The 16,716-nt window shown below is 40.8% G+C and overlaps 1 protein-coding gene across 3 annotated transcripts; it reads right to left on the bottom strand.

The window, feature by feature from the left end:
- Positions 1-8,316: 8,316 nt before the first annotated feature.
- LOC115778964 (E3 ubiquitin-protein ligase RNF14-like) lies at positions 8,317-13,167 on the bottom strand. Of its 3 annotated transcripts, none has more exons than XM_030727364.1 (8): positions 12,796-13,167; positions 12,066-12,335; positions 11,862-11,992; positions 10,753-11,721; positions 9,787-9,865; positions 9,394-9,597; positions 8,675-8,841; positions 8,317-8,573 (listed from the first exon to the last, which is right to left on the bottom strand). In XM_030727364.1, exons 2-8 carry the CDS (start codon positions 12,217-12,219, stop codon positions 8,439-8,441), a joined length of 1,839 nt encoding a protein of 612 aa, XP_030583224.1. In that variant the 5' UTR covers positions 12,220-12,335; positions 12,796-13,167; the 3' UTR covers positions 8,317-8,438. The 3 variants fall into 3 exon arrangements, with proteins under 3 accessions (XP_030583224.1, XP_030583226.1, XP_030583225.1); XM_030727366.1 differs by having other exon boundaries at positions 12,066-12,447; XM_030727365.1 differs by having other exon boundaries at positions 12,066-12,538.
- Positions 13,168-16,716: the final 3,549 nt, after the last annotated feature.

Below are 16,716 nucleotides of genomic sequence, written 5' to 3' on the forward strand. Positions count from 1 at the left end.
GTGCTAGGCTATTTATTAGCCCACCTTGCTGCGCAGTTTTAATGAAACAGGAACAAAAAGCCGTGGGTGAGCTAGTCTTGCACGTCAGGCAGAGTTGCAGTCTGTTAATAGCTCTCCTCCTCCTAGAAATAACACGCTTTGTCTTACATGAAAGCGCTGGAAGCATTACCTTTTATTATGCTGACAGGCTCTTGGACTCAAAATGAGTCTCACTCCAGCACAGCTATTGAACACCTTCAGCAAATGCAGGAAGTACTAAACTGCAAAGGAATTGAGAAAATGAGGAGATCACAGGAAACTAGTGGGCTTCTACAAACAGGGCCTGACGATCCAAACAATCATGCTCATAGTCGAGCATTTGCACCCCTTTCTGAAACTGTTCCCACTGTTTCATGGCTTTTGACCACTTAACATGAGGCACTGATGTTTGATATTTCCTTGTCAGACAGTAAGTTTGCCTGAATGCTGTCCATTTACCATTAAGCCAGATGTGGGTGTATTTATTTGTAACTTGTCACATAGCCTATTGAGGACATTTTAAAAAAATTTAATGCAACCTGTCTTTGTGCCACAGACCAATAAAGTATCAGCTGCATTACCTACCTGATCACCAGGTGCCCCAGAAATCCCTGGTGTGTGTCTGAACCAACACAAAGTACTGTACTGGTTGGTTCTGGGGGTGAAGTCTTATAGCAGGTTCCTAGACAGGTAAGGATGGGTATCATACCATTAAGATTCTAACCGTACTATAACTCATACTCATACTGTAGTGATGATCAATCTGATACAGTAATGGTACATTAACCCATGGTCACATAATCAAAATTAACTTCATCTGTGGGCTCTTGGCTGCTAGCATATGTCACATATGTGGGCCAGTTAAAATTAAATCATATTTTTCACAAACATTTTTTTTTAACTTTCCACCATTGTCACTAAGAGCAGCGTCTCTCTCGATCTGCATGCTTCAGCCGCCCCCGTCCCCCCCCCACACTGCCACAGGCTCAGACAGAGAGAGGAGGGGATCTCTGTTGTGGTTGGGGATTGGAAGCAGAGCAAATGAATCGTAATTTCTCCAGTAAAGAAAGCAGAACTGATAATGCTTGGTACTAAGGTCCTTTATAATTTTGGTAGTGATGGGTTTTGATACTTTCAGTACTCAGAGAGGTGGCTGAGAGGTGGGTGGAGATGGCCAGTATGGGTGCAAAAGGTGAAAATAACCAGTAGTCTGAGCAAATGGGTTTCTTCCTGTTAAAAGGGAGTACCCCCCCCGTGCTTGCTCACAGGGGGTCACTCGATCGTTACAGTCTTCTCCAGAATATTGTAGGGTCTTTAGCTTACTGTATAAAATGCCTTGAGGCGACTGTCGTTGTGATTTGGCAGCGTGTAAATAAACTTAAATTGAACTGGATTAAATTGAAATCTGTTAGCTCATGTTTCATTCGCTCTGGAAGAATGCGTCTGCCCTCCCTCCATCCATTTTCAAACAGATTTCCACCTGATCTTTGCCTCTGCCAGTCCAATTACAGGCGAATACAGGGCGGATTTGATGCGGTGACTCACCACTCTGAACGCTATAATCACATTTTTCCCTCAACATGACGCCACACATTGCCATGAATGGTTGCTGGTCTAATTGCATCCAGGAGCACTGAAACAGACTAATTTGCACAAGCCAGGCTAATTATCTAGTATTCTAATGGCCTGGTATTGTAGAAAAGTTTGCATGATTTTTGCGTGAGCTGTTGGCGCCTAACTCCAGACTTTGAACCTCTGATTCAAAGGGCAGTGCACAAAGGAAATAACTGGAAATAATAGGAAACAATCTGTGTCAGTGTACATGCACCAATAAATACAGAGTGTGAGCCAGGCCACAAGATGACATGTGGCCTTTCAAAGGGTTAAAAAAAAAAACGGAAAGATTGTTGTTTAACAGGAAAATCTCAGAAGCAGAAGCATCTCATTCAAAATAAATCATTAAGCCTGAAAAAAATGCGGTGAACACAATTTGCACTTAATGAGCTGAAACACGGCAGCCCACCAGATAAGTGCTTCTTTTACACAAGACTATTTTTGGATGGAAACAACATTTTGGCTTCGGAGGCTCTCTATTAATTGGATAAATGTTTTGCACAAAGTCCAAAATACATAAATAAATAAAAGCACTGTGGGAAATAAAAACATCTACATGAACATAAGTCCATGAACTGGTAAAAATGATTTTGATAAGACTGTTTTATTTGTTGAAAGAGATCATATATCTGGGGTACTGTATTCATTTTTATTCTATGTTAACTTGTTATAAACTGTAGGGACTGGTAACTATAATATACTTAATAATTATTGGTTTCACTTTATCTAATTGCGGCTATACTTCAGCAGCACACGTTAATGAGTTCAGTGCTTTGTTGTAAATGACAGTGTTACATATCGCACTGTATAAAATGTATCTGGTTTATTTTGTGCATGTGTAAAGTCAAACTGTTGAAATCTTTCTACTACAGATTGAGAATATAAGGAGAATATAATGTTCAGGAATATTTAATGAAGTTTATACGATTGGTTGTTTGGAAATGTTTGTGTGCTGTTACGAATCTACAAAACGGTACTGGAAAAAAAAAAATCACAAGTTTGCACTGAATATAAAAAAAGACACTGGCGTTTATTAAGGAAAGGTATTCTACCACATGCTGTTTAGTTCAAGTGAGGACTTTGTCGTCATTATTTGCTTCTAATGAATTCTTATGCTAAACTTTACAAGGCGAGAAGCTGAAGCTGTTGCGAGTGAGTGTGTGTGATATTTGTAATTTCTGTGTGTTTATCCATGTACTGCACTGTTGGACTGAGCAGATGAGGGTAGATGGGCAACACCGTGCGGCTAGGTAGAAGTCATTGAATAAAATTCAGTTTTTCATGCTGAATCAGGTGAATTAGCTGGTTTAATTTTAACAAAGAGGAGATTTCCCAGCTTCTGTAGAGACACCATTTTAATGGGTGCCAAAAAACTGAATGACATCATCAAAAACACTCAAAGGTTTTGAACTTGAGTGCTCGGATCAGTTCAGGTCTGGTGTCTGGATAGAACTGGATCCAAATGAATGGGTTATAATTAACTGAGACACTTTTTCAGTCGAGCTATTAAGTATGGGACCCCCCACACATACACACACAGGATTAGGTAACCAGGCCACAAACACGTCCCATCAATTAGAATTCTTCACATAAATTGAGAGAAATTGCTACTTCTTTTTTTTTTTTACTGCAGGATTTCCAAAGAAACCTTTGTTATAGGAAAAGTTTTGAGACTGCACCTTTTAAAAAAAAAAAAAAAAAAAAAAAACTTTTATCCTGAGACTTTAATTCAATCCTTGTTTCTGTGCTGTAGATCCAAGAGGTTAATTCAATTAGCCTAACATATAAACAGCCCCCCCGGGCTCTGTTCAAAGATCTGTGTCCCAACACCTCTAAAACTCACTAATTAATACACATGCTGCTGCACACGTGGTCTCCTTCATGTGGTTTGTGAATGTAGAACGAGTTATGGAGTGGAACTATTTTTGCCAAACAACTTTTAATCATGCTTTTCCGCAGCTCTCTGTTCTGATGGCAGCTCACGCTGACAGCGCTCTGAGCACACACCAGTCCCAGAGTGTGGTTGCAGCACATATCTCCCAATAAAACCACAAACAGTTCAGGTTCTTTTCTTGACCTTTAGGAAGCTACTTCACAAATTTGTGACGTACAGTCTGTTATCACAGAAATGTGCTGCCAAGTTCAAGAATAAACCTCAGCTTCCTCGTGATTAAGCACCGGGACAGCATAGAAACTCTTAAAAGTTGTCAGAAAAGGTGACATCTCTAAACCAGTCAACTTTAAAGGTACTTGTAGGTAGATGTTAGAGTTTTAGAGGCAGGCTAACCATTTGCCTCTGTTTTCCAGTTCTTTACGCCAAGCTCCTGGTCCCAGCTTTGATGTTGTCACATATATGTGAGAGTTCAATAAATGATTTGATTACACCCTCAGCCGGAAAGCGAGTAATCATATTTCCCAAAAATCCTAGTGTTGCCCACATGTCTCGTATGTGCCCGTCTATTTCCATTGTATTGGTTTCTAATAACTGGAATAGGTTACGCTTGCCTCACACACAAGCCCATTTATCTGACTGATTCAGTCTAGTGCACTGGCAGAATTCAGGACCCCCGCACCTCCATTTATGGTGAGGGAAGGGGGCCCCCCAAACCTCCTGTAATGCTCCTGTAATCTCTGTGAAAACCTCAGTGTACTTTTAGTGCCTCTGAACAGTGTTGCCAATATACCACTGACTGACTGAACGGATGCCTGGACAACTAATGTGGATTTCTGTGTGTGTGTGTGTGTGTGTGTGTGTGAGATTTCTGACAGATGAATAAACGTGCAGATGATAATAATGGATCTAAGTTGATGATTATTACAGTGAATGTGTTTCTCAAGCGTTCTCTACCACAGCTCAGCTCGTACCGCTCCAGGGGAAATAAATGTTGTTAGCTGATGCTGTTATTGACTCACAGGGAGAAGATGCTCTCCGTAGCCTAGTTTCCACTGCACTGATAACCAGGCTTTACTCATTATTCTTGATATTACTTCTGCCAGGAAAGCTGCTTCTGTGCCCCTGGTGTTGTTTATCTGTCAGCAGGATATCACACAGAAAGTATGAACAGATTGCCTGAAATGTGGTGCACAGGCCCAAAGTTTAAGTCATTAGCTTTCATCTGTTCGTTCTTTTTTTTTTTAATAAGTTTTGCTCTGCATGAAAACAGAAACATTTACAAGTCATTATGCTAAATGTTAAGCCATGCAGTGCTAGCTCACAGCGTTGCATCAGTCACTGTGCTCCAAGAAGACTCAGGAAGCATTTGCTTCAAACTGACAGTTCAGTCGATGACTGACAGTCAGCTCAGTGACTCACTGATATGAATGCGACTGAACCAACAACAGCGCTCAGGGCTGTTATTGGTCTTCAGTTCAGGTGTATATGTACAGTGATGTGCAAAAGTCTTGAGCCACCCCTTATTTCTTTATATTTTGACACACTTTCTTGTAATTTTTAAAGTGATCTTGAGCAATAGCTCTCCAGAAGGTCTTTCAAAGTTTTTCTTTGGACTTTGGCTGCTTTTTCATTTTTATTTTCAGTCCAGTCCTTTTTCCATTTTCAGAGGAATTTTGTTTGTTTTTGTTAAGCCATTTAACACTGACCTATGAATCATTCAAGCACAAAACAGGCACTAACTCAAGGGATGAACCAGGGTTGTGTCTACACATAACTTTGCAAAGAACCAAGTTTAAATTGTATCTTTAGGCATTTTGTTACTTACTGCATCCTCTCACAAAAACACATCATTTGTTCCTGTTTCTTTAGTTGAATTTACAAAAAAAAAAAAAACCCAAAGAAACAAACTAACAAAAAAACAGCCAAGATAACACAGTTTGACAGACTTAAAAATAGTATTTTTGCACGATAAATGTGATTCCCAAAGAGATGTTAGCTGACAAGTTGGCATATCTCTGGATGGTGTACAGAACCAAACACGCTGCCTCCCCAGATCCTGGACCTCAACATTATTGTACATTATTGAAATATGCTATATTTCCATGTATGTTTTCATGTGTTTTAAAATAAATCTCTGCACCCATTTCCCATTTTCCTAGCAAAATATAAATAAATGAGGGGTGACTTAAGACTTTTGCACTGCACTGTATATGCATTTTGTGGATTTCTTTTCACCACAAATTTGTACCTTTTCTGTTCGAATTTACAGTGAAAAGGTGTCGCGGTCAGCAGTAGCTGACTGTAGAGTCTGTAACTAGCGAGGACCCAAACACAGGACGCGTGGAGGCAAACAGGGTTTTAACTGAAAATGAGACATTTATTGGTGGCAGAAGGCTGGCTGCAAAGGTCAAACAAAGTCCAAAAAACAGAACCGAGAACTACTCAAATATAACACTAGGAAACATCAGTGAAACTGAAAACTAAAAAAACAACACACTAGGAAACTCTCAGAGGCTAGGAAACACTGGGGCAAGGGGAATAGGAACAAAATCAGGAACATAAGTAGACTGAGATGCTATACACAGAGGGATGATTAGGGAAGAGGAAACAGCTGGGAAGAAAGGCTGAACAGGTTCACAAGAGACGAGACAAAGGAAGTAAACTAAAAGCAAAGCATGAGAGACAAGAGACTGACAAAGTAAAACAGGAAATACTGAACAGACACATGAACATAACACAAGGCACTAGACACCAGAGGAAGGGAACATAATACTGGGGAAGACACAGAGGGAGAACTAAACTAATGCAACAAGAACTGAGAACACAATTAAATATACTGAACAGGAATATATACAGCAATACAACCTCAGAGTACTCCAAAAATCTCAGAATAATTAAATAAAATCTCAGAGTCCAAAACTAAAACATAACAAAAGTTATGTTTTAAGGTGTCTAAACTTGGCTAAGGTATCATTCTGTGTTCCTTCTATTAAGTAGATATGAGCCGGTCAATATTTTTGACAATTCCTGCTTGGCCGGCTGTCATGAACCGGCTGCAATAAAGGCAAACTGTTTAGACATTTACGAGGAAGAAATGGGAAATGGGATTTTCATGGAAGAGACACAGAAACTCAAACATGCTGGCCTGATATGAGAGACATCTGCAGATTTCCAGTTGTGTCTCGTGTCGTGGGCCATGCAGTAGTGATCTTTGTTCCACTGTTGTGACAGAACAGTGGAGGAAAGGAGGACGTTTCAAAAACAGGAAGTCGGTGAGTGTGTAGAAGCTAAATGCCCAGTATCTACCTGTAGCCTGCTACTGCTGCTACTGTGTGAGACAGCCTTTTCCCTCTGAGCTCAAAGGTTATAGTGAGATCGACTGAACAAAGTAAACAGGACAACACAGAACTCTGGCGTATCAAGCTTATTGGTGTATTATCTTATTTAAGTATTTATGATCCCCCGCTTCTCACCCTGTGGTAGCTGGGATAGGCTCAAAAGAGAGACAGCCCAAACTGTACGGTAACTGAATGAGCCGTTTTACATGCCAAAGGGGAAACCACGGGGACAATAACTAAATGTAGCACCCAAAAAGAACCCATTCCCCTGTATAGTCACAACAGATGGCTCTGCACTTAAACCAGCTCCACCCTCAGACTCCTCCTTTGCTCAAACCAGGAAGCACTGGAGCAGCAGACGGGGAGCTCAAGAGAACAGAAAAAAATATTACTGCAGCTGACAAATGATGTAAACCAAATGTATGCACCATTAATTAAACTGTTTACTGTAACTTCAGTGACTGCACCTAATTTAATGTGCAAATGAGATGGGAGTGTATGAATGAATATTACCAGAGCATTTCAATTCTGTGTTTGCAGACACATGATCACATGTGACTCAGGACAGGTTTACTGACAGTGAAGTTTTGAAAGTTTGACAGTGAAGACGATAATCAGCTACAAATTATAACTATGAACTAGGGGTGGGACTTTAACGCGTTAATTTCGATTAATTAATTACAGGGAAATTAACGAATTAAAAATTGTAATGCATTTTAACGCACTTTGCACCGTGGAACGTTTCTCAGTGCACAAGAATGAACTTTTTCTCCTTTTTGGTTTAATTTTAAGTCTTTATTCAAAAAAGGCTGTTAAAACAAGCATAACAACATCAAGGAATACAGCTGATCAATAATTAATTTCCAACTATATTAAGTGAGACATTAATGTTGAATAAAACTATCCAGTTATGAAGCTTAAGTTTCAGGAGTTTGCTTATCACAGGAGCACTTCCACCCTTCGTTGGTCTGTGTAGTAGACTGGTGGGAAAATAAAATTTTGAAGTTTAAGCTTATGTATATTGATTCATTCATCAACCAAACTTAAATTAATATTTATCATGTTAATATTAAAATGTGATTAAAATGCGATTAATTTCGATTAATTATTTACAAAGCTTCTAATTAATTCGATTAATTTTTTTTAATCGAGTCCCACCCCTACTATGAACATATGACGTTGGTATAATGTTTTAAAGTTGAACAAAAAGGGACATTTCTGCTAGAATTGTTACATTTTGTTTACCCAATATCAATATTTGTTTAAGTAATGTCTCAGATAAATTTTAAAAATATTTTAATGCACCAAAATCACCAAACGTCACTGTTTGGTCACTCTTGTTGTTTAGCGCCCTCTACCGATCATGACGCAGTATGATATGTCTGTATCAAAACGCCTTACAAAATAAAGGTTTTTGCATAGTTTCAATCAAATGGTCCTCATTTAAAAATATGCTTCACACCATTACTTGTTTAATCTGTTTAAATGTTGAAATAAAACTGATTTAAATGCAACAAAACACACATGCAGCTTGCTGATGGGTAGGTGCCGAAAGCAGCCGAAGAACTGGGAGGCTAGATTCGGCGGCGAGCAGAGGGTATTTCCTGAAAGCGAGTTTTTACATTTTCTGTTGTCAGACTGACAGCGTCGAGCCAGTAGAACCTGCGTCCACACTGAGTGCAAATCATATTGTTACATCCTCCATTCTTCTGCAATATAAAGCAAAGTCAGAGTCGAAAACATTCGTTAACTCTCTCTGGACTGCTCTGTGCTCAGGAGTTGATGTGAATGTGTGCACATGACTAAATACCTCTATTCTGCTGAAGCAGTGAGGGCAGCACTTGCTATTGTCGACTATCCAGTTCTCACTCAGACTACTTTCCAGTCTGGTCATGATGTTGCCATATCTGCTCTCCAGCCAGCGCTTCCTCCCCTTGCTGCCACTGATGTAGTCCTCCATGAGAGCCTTCACACCCTCTAAGAGACACAGATAGCACAGAGCATCAAGCCACATCTGCATTAACACAAAACAGACATTCAGTCAAGGGGTGGGACTGTCATTAAAGGATGACCAAACATATCTGTTTGATACCATTACCATATTATGAGCAGTACTCTCAAACTATCAAGAATCTGGTTGAATTTTTTTTTTTTTTAGTTGTGTTTTGACTCTATAACTATGCAGCATTATAACATTCATGATCATCATTTCCACTTGACTTTAAGTGATAAAGCAGTAACCTTACTCCTCCATGAAGGTTGACGCATTTGAACTGACGCTGTTGACTGCTGCACTGACATAAGACACATTACTAAGACATCTCCATGTTGCTTCTTGTGCTTCCTGCTTTGAAATGCTGAGGACTGAAATGCTTTATGATTTTCTTTGAAACACAACAATATTTGCACCACTCATACTGCAAATATTGTCACTTTAAATATTCTTTTTTTTAAAAAAAACATATCTTTATTCTCAGTAAACACAAAAACATGCCCACATACTTATTGAAACAGTATATCCTTGTATACCTTCTGTCTGTGGCAAGATGTCTGTTTTTAAAAAGACTTTCAATTTTGCTTGTATTTTCTTGGATTCACACTTGTCTATTCCATGGTAGGTCTTTCTGCAGGTGACACAGAAGGCAAAGCTGCACACAGAGCAAAATGCTGCCTTGCTGGACTTCTCCAAAATCACAGCAGAACCGCAGGAACTCCGAGGACAGTACACCACATCTGAGAGACACAAGCAGAAACTCTTTCATGAACCCGGAGTGAAAATAAATGAGATTTTTATGAATAGGACGGAGCTAGAGATGTTCTTTCTGCCTGGTCTGTGATAGAAATGCAATACACACATTTCAATCAGTGTATGAAAGCTTAACTACACACTCAGTTTAACAGCAACAGAAAGGAAACACACACCGGACATGCGGTCGAGAGCGGCCTGTAGCAGGAGACGGTCATAGCGGCTGAACAGCTCCTCCCCTACCAGACTCTGCACCTACCAAACAGAACAGAGAAGAAGAGAGCAGAGAGACACAAAGTGAGGAAGATGTCAGCTGATCTAAATACTTTTCTTTTTTTTTTTTTAACTGTCCAGGCAAACAGTTTAAGTAAGCAGAATTATGGTCTGCATGCTCTGTTGTGTCAAACACACTTGCTTTGTGGAGAGGAGCTCTAGACAGGCTCCTCTTGTTAGAAAGAAAGGAAGAAAAAAAGGACTTTCTTTCTTTAATTGTTCATATTAGTATAAGTTTTAGTATACCAGAGCTGAGAAGTGGGGAGGGGCAGATTACTGACGGGGGGAGAAAGGAAAGAGGAAGGAGAAGGTGAAGAAGGAGAAGAGACAAAGCACAAGTGCAATACAGACAAATATTGCTCACATACATGCACATAGACAAATACACACACAGGCCCCCCTCTCTCTCTCTCTCTCTCTCTCTCTCTCTCACACACACACACACGAAAATAAATGCAGAAACAGACACCCATCCACATCAACCCCCCTCTGAGTGTGGGTGAACGAATGTCCCTCAGAGCCCTCATTATGCATGCTGAAGGATGTGTCAGTTCTTAAAACACATGCAGATGAGAGAGGACGCCTGTGGGAGGAGCTATAGTTGAGGATGCACAGGTGTGTCCTTTGTGGAAGTGTTTTTACTTTCAGTGTGTAAAAGAGGTGTGCAGCACAGCTGGAATATACAAACCATGGCAGAACGAGGACTCTAAGTGACATCACTCCAATCATCCAACAGGTCTTTTTAACAGCTTATAAAATGTGTTGCAGCATTAGGTAAAAGTATGAGACACTACAGTTGTTGAAACGATTCTGCAGATTCAACCACCTGCAGCATAAAATAATCAAAAACAAACAGGTCAAGACTGTACCTGTGCAGGTGTAGGGGCCCCAGTGCAGTCTGCCTGAGGACATGTGACACCCCGGACGTTCCCCTCTGTGATCTGAACCTTACAGAACTCACTGAGACAGGCCCGGCAGAAGATGTGGCCACACCCAGACAGCTGCACACACTCCGACCCGAGCCAGCCCACAAAGCAAACCCCACAGTCAAAGACGGTGGTGGCAAACACTTTCTTTTTCTGACCTGCATCATAGATCAAAATCTGTGACAGGAGAGTCTGTGAGGGAGTTAAAAAGAGACCAGAGAGGGTTTGTTCTTCATTCTGAGGTGAATCTCTGGGGTGGACTGGCAGAGAAGCAGCTCCCTGTTCACTTGGATCTTGCAGGCCTGAGGAAGTAGACGGAAGCAACAATGAGAATGAAACATCTCCTTCATTTAAGGCCTCTTCCTGACCACTTTGATCCAACTGAGAAAATGGGAGAGGCTCAGATTTCTCTGTAGCTGAAGAGAGATCATCCTGGGAATCAGCCTCAAACTCTGAGGTTTGGAGGGCTGTCACATCTGGAGTGTGTGCAGTTTGATCTGGGAGTGTAGCCTCTGGAGAAGGAGGTTTTTGATAATCTGAGGTTAGATCACACTGGTTCTGCTGACAGTTCAGATTATTTTGGTCCTCTGTGTCGGAGTCTAAAGCCAAAGCTCCCTGAGAGTCTGTGCTGCTCCCATCAGAAGGATTCTCCTGAACTTCCAAGGATGGTACAGAGAGGTCTGCTTCTGAATTTGGAGTGAGCTGATCATTCTTTGGTTCTGAGGGTTTAGCATCTTGTTTGTCCTGGTTATAATGCAGGGTGCTGCGTTCATCAGGAGGAAGCTCCAGCTTACTGTGGATGTTTAGGAAGTTCAGAGCGTCTTCTCTGAGAAACTGGACCCAGGAGAACAGCACCACAGCGCCCCCAGTGGCCTCATAGAGATCAGTGAGGTGCGCACCCAGCGCAGCCAACTGTGGAACAAAAAAAGGGAAAAATACATTGATGTCGTCTTTGCTGAGGCTCTGCAGTGTCCTGTGAATCTCTCACACACTGACAGGCTGCACATGTGACCAACAATGATTTAACTGAGTCACTTTCTTCTGCTGAATACCTGTGTGTGAGTCAGCCAGCTGCAAGTGAGGGTGAAGGAGGGAGGGGAGGAGGATGGGTAGTCCTCAGGAAGTTCAAAGGTCAGAAGCAGAGGTGGAAGGAAAGAAATATCATACTGCCTCAGACTTTCACCTTAGGAAGAAAAACAAGAAATGACAAGCTGACCAATATATATATTATATATATTAATGCACCAATGATTTACCCTCTCTGAGAACCACACTGAAGTCGGCAGGAAGCTCAACGGACACTCGGATTTCTCCGGCAGACTCGGACTCATCCCGAACAAACTCGTCCGCATCAAAGATACTCTGGAGGGCGAGCAGCTCGTCTTCCTGCTCCTCCGAGTCCGCAGTCATACCTCCACCTCTTCTATGAATAACTTTTCCTGTTTCCTCCGGAGGCTGAGGTCTCGCTGTTCAGTGACTCGGAGTTATGCCAGCTTGTTCCTGGTCCGTGATTGTCCGTCCCTCTGCTGACTCACAGGTGCATGATGTAAGGAACGTGACAGAGCAGCAACCTCACCCTACTGTAGACCTACTTATTCTCTCCTGGCAGTTGTGTCCAAACAAAGCACTGACAGATAGCTAACGAGAGTAAAATGAGGAGAGGGGCTTTCCTTGATTAAAGTTTAATCGTTGAACTGCCACTTCATCCACATATACTCAAATCGTAAAACTTCAACAGACATAAAACACAACATGTCAGTTAGAAAAGTCTCGTCACACTTTCACATGTATTTACACATTTCTTATCAAAATAAGCACTCTCACATTAAACAATTAACAAACACGGACATCGTTGCTAGGCAACAATGTATAACGCAGGCTAGTAGCAAAAGTCTAACACAGAGATGCTTCATCAAACTTAATGATTCAAAGAAAACGGTTCACATGTGTCGTATTATATGACAAACTGTAACTGACAACACTTACAGGCGTATCTCTTCCAAGGTTTGGAGTGAGGGAAACCACCGTGCTGTACAAATACTGTGATAGCGGTTGAGTGATCTGAAGGTGTCTCGACAGAAAAAGCTTATAACTGCAGTACCCAAAACGAACACTAGGCGTCACCATAGCATCATGAAAATACGGAAGTAAACAAAATTGTAAAACTTAACATACTTTTTCTTAAACATAAAATCATTTCCACAAGTCGGTACACTACTGCTAATGCAAAACAGGTCAAACAGGCCATTCACCATTATAGCCATTATAGCCTTAACGCGCCTTTCTTTGCGCAGCTAATCCATATTATGATATTGTGCATGATGTAAAAAACAAGGTGCAGGCAGCAAGCTCTTTACGGCTGGGAATGGGCTTGTTGGAGGAAATGCCTCCTGTAATTCATACAGTACACACACACACACACACACACACACACACACACACACACACACACACACACACACACACAAAGATTGTGCAAGCATTAGTAATATGTAAGTCCTAAACAGTAACATATAGTACTGTGCAAAAGTCTTGAGACAACCCTCATTTCTGGCCCTTCAGCTGATCCATCTACTGCTCACTGAAGCCTCATCAGAAATGGTCTCAGTGGAAGGGTGGATGTCAAGAGGCCATTCTTACAGAAGGGAAACGGGGGGGGGGGGGGGGGGGGGGGGGCATGCCAAAGTGCACAAGAACTGGACTGAGAATCAGTGGCAACAGGTCTGATGGGGAGATGAATCCCAATTTGAAATTTCTTTTGAAATTATGAACACCGAAAACTACCATCAGATTTTGATCTTCCATGCAATACCATCTAAAAAGCTTTTTTTTTTTTTCTTCTTCTTAAATTTTCATCATGACAATTATCCCAAACACACTGCCAATGTAGCAAAAGTATACCTGGATAGAAAAACATCCAGTGGAGCACTATCAGTCATGGATTGGCCTCCCCAGAGCCCGGCTTTAACATTACTAAAGCAGTGTGGGATCATCTTGACAGAGAACAGAACAAAAGGCAGCCAACATCCAAAAAAGAGCTTTGAATGTCCTTTGGTGCAAATTAAATATAAATATTAATTTAAAAAAAAAAACTGTAAGGAAGTCATTGTTGGAAAGATTATCCATGTTAAGTCTATGTGGTTCTGTCCTGGGACCCAAGAAAAGTAAGTGTCATTAAATTTATTTTTCTTTCTAATTTCCTACATCCTTGGGGTCCAAAAAACATCTCACAATTTAGAGTTCTTAAAATTTATTTTTAATTGCATTTTTTCAGCATGTCCCCTGTAGTGGACAACAGGACGATATTCATTCAAAACAAACAGCTGAACTGAACGATTAGACTAATTATGGTCATTAACCAACGATACAAAATAAAAACAAAAAATGCTCCTTAGGGCAACAGAATGTGTGATATCTTATTCTAGATGCATTTGGCACCCACTATTAGTCAGGACCAGGGTTATAATAGTTTTGGATTTTACATTATAGTTTAGTTTTAGTTAGTTTTTACTTTTTTTTCTTTAATTCAGTTAGTTTTAATTAGTTTTCACAGAGGTTTTTCTCGTTTTTATTAGTTTTTATTTTTGGTTTCATGCTTAGTTTTAGTTAGTTTTAGTTAGTTTCAGTATTAGTTTTAGTATTTTCATACCTAATCAGGTGCAAGATTCAAGGCGCAAAAGTGATTGTTGTGTAATGAAAACTTGACAAAAGATACCGTTTAAAGAAATATAGTCAACAACCAGCTGTTCACAAGACATGCTAAATGTGTGTAATATTAAGGACACACATGAACATCAACAGGGAGAAACAAAGAAAAACATGAACTCCCAAACTCAATAAATTCTACAATAAACTCCACAATAAAGTTCAGCATCAGTGCAGCAGATTAATAACGCCTACATGTGGTGTTTGACAAAAACAAACTCTTTGAAGGAGCTCAAATCCAGCTGCATCCTGATGTTCTCACCACCTGAAGCTGCTTCTGTTTTGGAGCTAGCTCGGTTAGATGCTGCTAATTAAACTTGCAGGGTCTTTGCGGCCTCTGTACATAGCCTACGGAAGTTGCCGACCTCATGTCCACATTTATGCTTATGTAGCTGGATTGTGTGTGTTATTACCTTGTGGTCGTGTGCAGGTGTTTTATATGCAGCGCAGGCTGGGACTTCTTTTTTGGTCCTCGCTCTTTGTGCTCAGTTTTTTAGGTGCAAACATATTTGTCCCTGTTTTTTTTCACTTTCTTCATTCCTTCACGTCCATCCTGATAGTTTCAGCAGTCTCCTACTAGGAATTTGCTGACAGTTGTGAGTCCTTATATTGATGCTTTGATTATTATTCCTGATCGTTATTCTCTCACTGATAAAGTAGCCGGAAACGCACAAGGACGAAACAGTTTAGTCACAAGTTTCTGGGCTGCGTGGACCCGACAAGTAGTCCCGTTTCTCAGAGGCGCAGGCCAGGTTACCTGGAAGGATCAGAGCGGTTTCTGTTGTGCGCTTCTCAGGTGGACTTTGATGTTGCTGGTTTTTCCTGACTGAGAAATGTTCCGCACATTTTTCATCATCCACAACAAGACTTTAGATTCTATCTGTGCTCTTGTACTCAAAGAACCTCCATACGGGACTCTGCAGCTTTCTCTGCAGACCGCAGCCATTACTTTGCGGACCAGCGCGGTGAGCGCACGCACATGCGCACACACTCAGTTGTCCGATGGCGCTCCCAGCTTAAACTCGGAGAGCGGAAACAATGATTTCATATCAATCCACAAGGCTTAAAAAAAAAAACAAGTAAATGAAAGTCAGTTTATGGATAATTTCAGTTAGTTTTAGTTAGTTTTGTAAACTCACAATTCAGTTTTAGTTAGTTATCGTTTTTTCCTTTTAATTATAGTTTTTATTTATTTCAGTTAACGACAATGTTTTTTCAATTTCAGTTTTCGTTATTTCGTTCGTTTTCGTTAACTATAATAACCCTGGTCAGGACACATGGATACTTCAAATCAGCATCCTTAAGGGGCTGCTGAAGAGCATCTAGGACTGGGGGCACCTTTAAGAAACTGGGAGGTCATAGATAATTCATCCCTATTGAGTGCTGAGTAACTAACATGAACCAGCTGAATTGCTGCCACCATACCCCACAGAGTAACTGCAGATTTGCCCGCCTCCAGCTGGGACTGCAGAAATTGCCAGGATGGCCTGACTGTGGCCTCACAGGGGTGTTGATCTAGTGGACTGTACGCCAGGAGGCAAACAGTCCCCTGCAGGATGAGTAGCCAAATCTAGTGCATGGTGCAGAATCTTGGATTTTTGTACTATCTTGTACAGAATCATCTCTGCCTCAGTCCTGCTGCCTACAAGGATTAGGTATCAAAGTACATAGATGGTTGTAAAATGGAAAGTACTCTTCCTGAAACCTTTACAAAGAACATCATATATGATAACCATGATGAAAACAACAAAAAAGTAACAAGATTTGAGCTGCTTCTTCTCTTTCCATAAAATGTTCTTCCTGCAATGGCAGCCATTTTGGATTGGTAACAAAATAAAGTTCCCAACATGCCAGCCTGTCACATGACATATCCCCAGAAAGCCCAGGATGTCCTCTTTAAAGTACAACAGGATTTAACTGATTTTCTTTAAAAACTCAATAGATCTGCATGAAAATGTGAGGTCCACTACACAGGGCAAAAGTCAAAGGGCTGGGTCTCAGTAGGACTTGTGTGTGTGTTTATGTCACATCACACTGCTTTTTCTGACACTGATTTTCTAACAAACCATTCACCTGATGCAAACACCTGTTGTGCTGTAAACTTCCCCAGCTTGGATTTTAGGAAATCTCCTTTTGTTTTGTTTTATGCATTTTTACTAGTTATAGTTTTAGCTCCATCCAGTCCATAAATAAGGCAAAATT

The sequence above is a fragment of the Archocentrus centrarchus genome, chromosome 4, assembly GCF_007364275.1.
Source record: "Archocentrus centrarchus isolate MPI-CPG fArcCen1 chromosome 4, fArcCen1, whole genome shotgun sequence".
NCBI lineage: Eukaryota > Metazoa > Chordata > Actinopteri > Cichliformes > Cichlidae > Archocentrus > Archocentrus centrarchus.